This window comes from Alosa alosa, chromosome 19, assembly GCF_017589495.1.
Source record: "Alosa alosa isolate M-15738 ecotype Scorff River chromosome 19, AALO_Geno_1.1, whole genome shotgun sequence".
Taxonomy (NCBI): domain Eukaryota; kingdom Metazoa; phylum Chordata; class Actinopteri; order Clupeiformes; family Clupeidae; genus Alosa; species Alosa alosa.
Window position 1 is genome coordinate 23,550,078 of NC_063207.1, and position 8,805 is coordinate 23,558,882.

Below are 8,805 nucleotides of genomic sequence, written 5' to 3' on the forward strand. Positions count from 1 at the left end.
TTTACGCCATTTCAGCTTTCAATATACTCCATAATAGAAAGTGAAATACAATCTTATTTTCATACAAATGATTTTGACTGTAAATTACATGACAAAGATGCTTGAATGATTTCTATTGTTTGGGTGAGTTAGGGCATGTTCCATTAGACCTGCATTTTCCATAGCAAAAGAATGGGAAACTTGGTACAAATATGGAAACATTGACAACAGATTCTTGTTGGGTTTTTCCCTTCAATTATGATGCCAGACAAAAAAGACCACCAAGAGTACCACCATTTGTATTTCACATTTTAGCATATTGTTCACTCAGTTAAACATCAAGAAAAGATTCTTCTGGAATGTTGAGTTTGACATTTTACTTGTATGCATGTAGGCCCCTCATCTCAGTCTTGAGATGCATTATCCACTGTGTTTGAACAGGGTAACTCTGGATGACAGTCTTGCAATACTGCAGTGCTTGTTTATTTTTAGCAGTGCAAGAACTCCCTGACCACAGCTATGATGTGGGGCTGAGAGGTTTCAGCTCTTGGTCCCTCCCTCTGGCCATGGAGCTTAGCTGCAAATTTGACATCCAGATGTGTTCAGTTTCGCTAAGGAGCACAGAAACAGTAGAAACAGTAGATCTTAATCTCCAGACACCCACTGTTGTCTGTGTGGTCAATTTCTAGCCAAACTTTACATTGTGCACATGCATTATGTCCTGATCCTTATGATTGTGCACTTTACACAGGATATCTCAATTAACTGGTCAAACACCAACTTTTAAAGATGTTTGTGAGGAAGTCTGGAACAGATGTCATTTTCTGGGGGTCAATCTCCAGGTGTTGTGTTGGTACATTCCAATATAGAGGAGGGTGTGTTTGTGTAAACAACACAAGCTTTAGCCTACTGCAGAGGTCCAAGACAGGAGAGAAATGTGAGAAAATGGAATGAGTCTTTTATAGAAAGGATAATCTAGCAAAGAACACAGGGCTTCTTCTCTGTGCCATAAACAACACAGTGGCCAAACTGGCCAAATATAATAGTCATTGGGCTTTTTATAATTACACTATAAAACATTATGTCTGTTCAGCAGGGTGTAACATAATCCCTTTGAATGGACTAGACAAGAAGTACAACGTCAGTTTTCCCAGACTGATGGAGAGGGAGGAGTTTTCACAATGAGAAACAGAGAAGGTCATTGTGTAACTGTTGCGCTGGGAATGTTCGCTCATCTGTTCAAGCACGGAGTTATGGACCCCTCTGGAACAGTTCTCACAGGAATTTTACAGTGACCAGATTCAATACAGAATCTTTCGTTGTAGATCTCGCCTTTATACTCAGGATTGTGGACTGATGACAACTTAAAAACACAAACATTTGGATTGTTTTTTATATTGTTTATTGTAGGCCTATTGACTACTGTTTCGAGAGGACGAACATCAAGATAAAATTGGAGTAAACAACGTATGCCACAGACGGTTACCATCCAGACTGACTGACCAGCGTGATTCCTCTCCTCTTTTCATCGTGATGGAGGGGAAACTATTCAACCTTTCATAGGAATATCAAAGACGCCATTCAACTTGGGAATGTAGTAAACATGGGAAGCGGGAAAAGCAGAGGGAAAAGGGTTGCACCTGCGTCTGAAACCGACGCTGACGAGGTTAATAATGATTCTGAACAAGCCGAGGGGAACATCAAAAGTTCGTTAGAACCCATTAGAGTTCAGGCATACACTAACTTAAGTTTGGCTAATAAAAAGCATCCCGACTGTCAGAGCGAAGGGCAAAATTCCGAATGGTCCACAGAAGGTGAGCTGGAGGAAATCCTTGCAGAATCAAACGAACAGAAAAGTGATCTACACATAGACAGTTCTGTTAAGAAACAGTTCTTCAGCGCAAAAACATTTGGCTTGTGTAATTACATACGGGTGCGAAATGATAAACATGTGGCCTCAACTCACCAATTGCCAAAAGCCGGACTCCGCAGTGGGTCGTGCCGTCACGCACTATCTGATATGAGCGTAAAAGAGCAACAAGTCTCCAACAAGCCTGTGGGGAAAACCTCATGGACCAGCACGAGTCAACAGCAAGTAGGCAATAGTTGTGTTAAAAGTTGCACGATCTACCTTTCAGAGGCACACCATACGATCAGTGCATGGTTAAGTTTCACAAACGTGTTAATTACAACTGTGTAAGAAATGCATTGAGCGTGAACCTGTCAATACTCTCTGCAGGATTGGTCGGACAGCGTGACTCCAGGAACTCAATCCAAAGATGCTGTCTTGTGAGTCATACCTTTTGCGTGATCTATTATTCAGTTAACGCTGATAGGTTGCGGTAGAGGATTTCAGTTAAGTGCGCAGGCAGTTCACATAACCATCATAAAGGAACATATCGAAGGGTTGCTTGGGTTCATTTTAGTATACTGTATACTCTTTTTTGTTTTTCAGAGATGCAGAGACATGTGATGGTCCATCACTCGACAAGTCTGTCATTTTATATGACGCCACAGAAGAGGACCTCATGAAAAACATTGAAAGGGAATTTAGTTAAATTGATGCAGTTGCATTGAACAGAACATTTAGGTTTACAGTAAAATTCCCTAGCCTAAGATTAACATTTAACGCTAACCTAACGTAGGCTACTGTTTAATGTTACGGAATGAAGAACATATTACATCAGTTGTTATCAGACGATCTGTAATTGTTTTGTTTTTGCATATGCAAAATATTGGCAATTGCTTCTCCAGTGGGAACTTTACGCGTGCTCTTTCCATGTTGGAATGCTTAGGCCTACATTTAAGTTTCATTTCCTGTACTGTTAGAAGACCCTCCACCCTTCCCCTGGAATTCGCATAAACTCAGGCGGATTATGGGCTGCCTGCCGTTGATTCGCTCACTGTGATTTATTTGGAATCATTCTAAAACATTTTTACCATCTTTTCCCAGTCATGACAGGGAATATTCCAAAGTAGACATTTTCAATTAAAATATGATCTTATTTAATAAAAGTTTCAGTTAGACCTAGGCTACACAAAAAACGTAGACGTAGATTAGGTCATGGGAGTAGCGCATGGTCTCATTACGAACTACCTAGGCTACCACACATGCAGGCTACCTGTTAGACCTGCTGATTATAGACCGATTGATTAAATATGTCTTATAGCCTAGCCAAAATTCTTTCTAGGCCTATCTCCAATTCTCTTTTTCAACGCTCAAGACACAACACTGTAAGATACCACGGTGTGTCGCTGTTGGATCAAAAGTGAAAATACACAACTTTATGGTGGCAATTTATGACGTGTGCTGGGAAGTCGGTCAGTGTGGCAAGGGGCCGGCATCAGTTGATATTTTTATTGGTTGCATCTCCCGTAGGCGTACGCCTGACGTTTTTAAAATAAAGTTCGGATGATGTTACAGGACGTATGTGAACTGAAACTTATTGTATGTCAACAAGTTTTTATTTAGTGGTACTTATTGTAACCTACTCAGAGGTGATTTGTTCACCCATTCTCCATACTCTCATCATCAGAGACAAATATTGGCTTATTAGACGTTGGTATATTTGCATTAGAGGACAAGTTATGAAAAAAGCTTTTGTGCAGCATTCGCATAGGGTCAGCCCCCATTTGACTGGTTGTCTATATTCCACATAAGTACTTTATGTTGCTGCTCCTAACGAGTGAGGCTAATGTAGCCTATAGGTTACACGCCTTTCTCACATAATCGGTGTTGCCTAGTCTATATTTGTCTTCGTCCATATTTCTTCAGTATTAATGTCACCACACTGCAGCTGACTGGACAGATCTTGTCCTCGCTCTAAACTGTCTTGAGTAAAGTATGTCATATGCCATAGGTTCTACAATAAATGTTACATCACCAGACTGCTTGAATCCAGTTGTCCAGTTCATGACTAAGCGTTTGAATAAAACCAGTGAGGCACACAAACACAGAGTTTCAGCTCAGTCATTACAAGACACAAATGACTCTTAGAATTATATGATCCAAGCAGTTCAATGCTCTGCCTGTGTGTAGGCTACATGTCTACCAAATATGGTTTTACAAACTGTGTATGTTTGTTTGGAAGTGTTGTTGATGTGAATTACCTTCCTTTGACCTTGATTCCTTTTTTTCATCATAACCTGTTTGACAAAGCCTAGCAGGCCTGTTATCAGCAAAAACAGCACTTACCCAACGTCCAAAAGAAGTGATGCATAGCCCCACGGGAACTATTGACTGGCAGTTCTGTGTATCTATTTTCATGAACCTCACTTTAGCATTCAGAAATGTATCAATCTATCCAGAGACACAAAGAAACATACTAAAGACAAGTAGTTGATATACAACATATTTTTTTACTAAAAAAATTAGTATTTAAATAACACAGTAAAGAATCACAGTGTTGATTACTGTCCACCCAAGGATTCTCCTTGACGTAACAAAGACTAATTCCTGTATTTCGTGAATTAATGCATTACTGGATATCCATACATTCAAATGGATACAAACATGTAAGTATGTACAAAAGGCAAACATAGTGTAAAACACATAGACATCAAACAAAGACTTTGGCAAAATAGTGAATACACTGTACACAGTGTATGCAAGTAAACAAAAATATCACTCCTCTTAAAAAGAGTTACATGTGAGCAAGAGAAAATGAGAGCGCAGGCCACAGAAACAAACAGGAGAGAGTCCAGTGCATGTTCTGTTTGTTTGGGTGTGTCCATAGCAGGCTTGCGAGCCTTGTGCTTCTATATGCAGCTCCCAGATATGTTTTGTTTTGTTAGTGAGAGGTGAACATCTCTATCATTTATGTTTTTGTTGTCACATCACCGAGTTCAGTTCGAGGCAGAAATGAGCATGCTAATAGGGAGGGAGGGGCCTGGAGGGGAGGTGGACTTGGCGGCGGCAATCTTGTTCAGGTTGCGCACCTCGGCCTGCCAGGAGGGTATCTTCTTGGTGGTCATGTGACGGCGTGCATGTTTGGTCAGGTGATCACTGCGCATGAAGCGCCGGTCGCACACAGGACAGACAAACTTCTTCTCGCCTGTGTGCGTGCGGCGGTGGCGCGAGAGCTCATCGGAGCGGGCAAACTTCTTGTCGCAGCCGTCCCAGCTACAGCTGAAAGGTTTCTCCCCTGTGAAGAACCAAGAGAAGACAAACATGAGATGGCTGGGTTTTAACCTGATGCAATGTTTACTTTATCGCTAAGATATAAACTACTGCAATAGGAAGACAAAGGATATTGCTAAGGGTATAAACTACTGTGGAGTGAACAAAAGGAATATAAATATATATGAATATATATAAGTGCATATATAAATATGCACTTCTAATAGTCACTGGATTCATTACAAGGCCCTACCTCTGTATGAAGCTAAGATGCTAAAGATGCAGCGTACCTGTGTGTGTTCTGAGGTGTGCTTTCAGGTGGGAGCTCTTGAAGTAGGTCTTGAGGCAGCCGGGGAAGTTGCAGATGTAGTTGCGCCTGCGGGAGAAGTCCGCCTGCACCGTGTGGCTCTGCCCGGAGGGCATGTAGACGGGCGCCGGGGCAAGAGGTAGCAGCTTAGTGTTGCCCATCATGACCGACTGCTGCGGGCACTGGGGGGCCTGCGAGATGGATGTCTGGGGCAACACAAAGAACACCGCTCCCTGAGGCATTGTGGTGCCCACCAGCACCGGCTGAGGCAGGATGGACTTTACTCCTGGACAGGGCCTCGGGGAGGGGCTCTGGATCAGGGCTGAGATCATACCCGGTTGGCTGTTCATGGGGAATGTCTGGCATATGATTGGAGGACTGGGAGTGGGGGGCGGCGACTGAGGGGTCTGTGGACAGGGGGGCTTTTCACTGGCGGGGAGAGTGTTACAAGGGGCCTCGGTCTTGCAGGGAGAGGGGACTACTGGTGTCAGGGTTGGTGGGGTTGTGTGGTAGCGTTCTGGTGTCTGCTCCTCAGTCTTTATCAGCTGATACTGCTGCCGCGGAGTCCCAGCCGGTGGAATGTGTCGGCACGGTGAACTGTCCGCCGTGTGGCGGATGACACTGGTCGCCATGGCTCTGCACGGCACACCGCTGGCTGTTTCTGTTGACATTCTGCTGCAGGAGGTCTGCGGAATGGGGCCTGTGCCCAGTCGGAGAGCTTGTGGGCAGTGAGATAGGCTGGAACAAGACCTGCTCATTGTGAGCGTGGCAGTTGTGACAGAGGTCTCTGTGAAACTGGGACTGTGAGGTGGAGTCATACACTGGAAGGCAAGAGTGAGGAAGAAACAGTTAGCATCTGTATAAGCTGAACCAGATAAAAAAAATAACAGATTTTCCCAAACATAGAAAACCTTGCAATCATACAGCACAGCAATCACAAGACCAGCATAAAACTGTCTTCATGCTCCAGGTGAACCCTTCCCTATCTGGTAGCTTTACTGTCTATCAAGTAATCGCTGCTGTAGAGGTGGAAGGCCTGGCTGAAGTTCACACTATCACACTTATCAGTAAACTGCCACCTGTTCTGACTACCATAAAGCCATCCCAGGGTTTTCAGCAAACAATTCAGGTTATGATAAGCCCCCCTTCTTCCCCACTGTCCATGTGAGGTTGATAAGGACGTGATGGAACAAAGCACAGATGTTCCAAGCTCATCATACACGATGGATGCCCAAGAGGGGGTGGGTCCTTACCAGTGAGGAAAGGGAAATGAAGTCCTTAGGGGTCTCTGGGTGGTCAGGTTGGGGCAGCAAATCGCAGGAGTCAGAGGCAGGGGTGAGGGGCCGAGGCCTAAAGGTGCTGGAGCTGGAGGGCACTTGACCCCAGCCACTCATGCACACCAGGGCCTCGGCAGCCTCCAGGTCGTTATATTCCAGATTGCTGCAGGAGGAATGCTCACTGTCCTTTCTTCTTCTGTCCTGGAACACAGCACAGTGCTCCACTCGATCTCCCTGAGGAACAAAGAACCAAATCCTACACGTCAAAATGACTGTTGAAAATGCTTGAACATGTCCTTAATAACAGTCAGGTGTGAGTAGTTTGGTGATGGCATTTTAGTCCTATGCTTAGTCCATTGAACGCCTGCTTGTAGAATCAGGTTATAAGTAAAGAGGAAGGCCCTTTCAGGATGTACCACTCGTGGATGTGGTTAGAGCATTGCACAAGGCATGGAATCTCACATTCTCTGATGCTACGTAAACAATAACGCTTTCTTATAAGCCATGTGAGACCGTCTGACAGCATTATCATATAGCCGTGGGGGGGGGGCAGGCATATATTCAGTCCATGAACACAGGTTGTATGCTGTAGCCTACTGTAAATGGAAATTTGACATGAATTCGAATGAAGGCTCTGATATAGCAGTTGATGCAATAATTATTACAGGAAGAGAGTACCTATAAACACACTGCTATTGTAGTTAACAGGTTATAGAACAGGTCATTAAAAACTACATCCAACATCAAAGCAACGTTATAAATACAATGCCAGTGTCAACGCTGAAATAAATGACCATTTTTTAGTAGGCCTATGTTGCCTAATCTAAATGTATGGTTGTGAAAAATAAACAACTCAAAAACTATAATAATCAACCTGTCAATTAATTTCATTCTAAAAAATGAATTGGCGTTTAATCTAGGCTACAATTTTTGCTTTAAAACGCAAACAAGAACAAACTGATTAGCTTCTACATTTTAGTTTTATAGACAGAAAAGCCAACAGACAAAAGTCAAAATGCGAATAAGTCGATTTAGTCTTACCCGCCGGCATGAAATCTCCATTCTGTTGAAATGTATTTCCTTAAGGCGTTGTTGAATCGGAAAAAAATGTGACAAGGTTTCTTTCAGCGTGATACAATGAAACAAAGAGGCAGAGCGCCCGCTTTGAGAGAACTGCAGCCGGAATCCACTTCGTCTCTACCAGCAAGGTCCAGCCTCAGCTGAGTGAAACAAGTGAAGGGAAAAAAGAAAACAAAATTCACAACACACTGGCGGGTGGCAACATGCTACCAATGAAAAACAAATGTGTATGAGACCTTGACCAATGGCATGCAAGGCAACGCGTGATCAGTGCATGACAACGGGGCGATTGGAGGAAATAGGGGTGCGTGGCTGTTGGTGGGCGTTGTGGGGGAGTCAACAGTGTCACCGTAAACTCGATGAACCGCTAGCATGAAAACTAGGCGAAAGGTCGTAGCCCTGAACGAGGATAATAGTGAATAACGTCGAAGTGTGTCTGGCCAACTTCAACAGGAAAGAGCTGCCCACATACGGTCTTAAGAACATCACTGCTTTTGTCAGACAAAGCAGCTTTCCACAATAAAAACATGGTGATTTGGATTCTTTAGTAGCCTAGGCCTACTATCAATAATGGTAATGTTGTTTGATTAACGCTAGGTTGCTGCAGATTCAATTCATGTTTAGCGCATAGCCTACTTTGGTTTGCCATAAATTCCATTTCCATTTTCCTTAAAGGTCTGTGGGCACATTTATCTGTTGCAGAAGTTTTTTTTTTATGTCAGACATCAGTCTTGCATCACTCATCGTAGACATTCCAGTCCTCTTGCATTGTCAATAAATTATTGGTTAAGGCTAGTGTTAATGTCAAGAGCAATTACCAGGCCTGTCTCAACCTTGGAAAGAAGGTGGGTGAGTTCCTAATCATTTGCGTAACAGATTGGCTACATCTCTTGAAACTTGTGTGACATGGCCCGTGAGAGAGGGTCTTTTGTGTCATGGTGTTCATCATAGGAACCTTAAATCATTCCAATTACCTAATATGATCTACAACTACACCAGTTTGGATAACGGATCAATAGCCAACACCTCACCTCCATTACATT

At 43.3% G+C, this 8,805-nt stretch overlaps 2 protein-coding genes across 2 annotated transcripts; one reads left to right on the forward strand and one right to left on the reverse strand.

Moving 5' to 3' along the window:
• The first annotated feature begins 1,256 nt into the window (after positions 1 to 1,256).
• On the forward strand, positions 1,257 to 3,867 carry LOC125284294. The gene is made up of 3 exons (XM_048228195.1): positions 1,257 to 2,074; positions 2,219 to 2,268; positions 2,435 to 3,867. Exons 1-3 carry the CDS (start codon positions 1,583 to 1,585, stop codon positions 2,535 to 2,537), a joined length of 645 nt encoding a protein of 214 aa, XP_048084152.1. The 5' UTR covers positions 1,257 to 1,582; the 3' UTR covers positions 2,538 to 3,867.
• A 451-nt stretch (positions 3,868 to 4,318) lies between these two features.
• On the reverse strand, positions 4,319 to 7,928 carry klf11b (Kruppel-like factor 11b). The gene is made up of 4 exons (XM_048228851.1): positions 7,724 to 7,928; positions 6,659 to 6,916; positions 5,389 to 6,226; positions 4,319 to 5,123 (listed from the first exon to the last, which is right to left on the reverse strand). Exons 1-4 carry the CDS (start codon positions 7,742 to 7,744, stop codon positions 4,825 to 4,827), a joined length of 1,416 nt encoding a protein of 471 aa, XP_048084808.1. The 5' UTR covers positions 7,745 to 7,928; the 3' UTR covers positions 4,319 to 4,824.
• Positions 7,929 to 8,805: the final 877 nt, after the last annotated feature.

Bases quoted from the DNA above. Each gene is read 5' to 3' on its own strand.
- LOC125284294 (XM_048228195.1), top strand. From the start codon at position 1,583: ATGGGAAGCGGGAAAAGCAGAGGGAAAAGGGTTGCACCTGCGTCTGAA. The intron at 2,075-2,218 runs GTAGGCAATAGT...TACTCTCTGCAG, and splicing joins CCAGCACGAGTCAACAGCAA to GATTGGTCGGACAGCGTGAC. The intron at 2,269-2,434 runs GTGAGTCATACC...TTTGTTTTTCAG, and splicing joins CAATCCAAAGATGCTGTCTT to AGATGCAGAGACATGTGATG.
- klf11b (XM_048228851.1), bottom strand. From the start codon at position 7,744: ATGGAGATTTCATGCCGGCGG. The intron at 6,227-6,658 runs GTAAGGACCCAC...CTTGCCTTCCAG, and splicing joins TCATTTCCCTTTCCTCACTG to TGTATGACTCCACCTCACAG. The intron at 5,124-5,388 runs GTACGCTGCATC...GGTTCTTCACAG, and splicing joins ACACCTCAGAACACACACAG to GGGAGAAACCTTTCAGCTGT.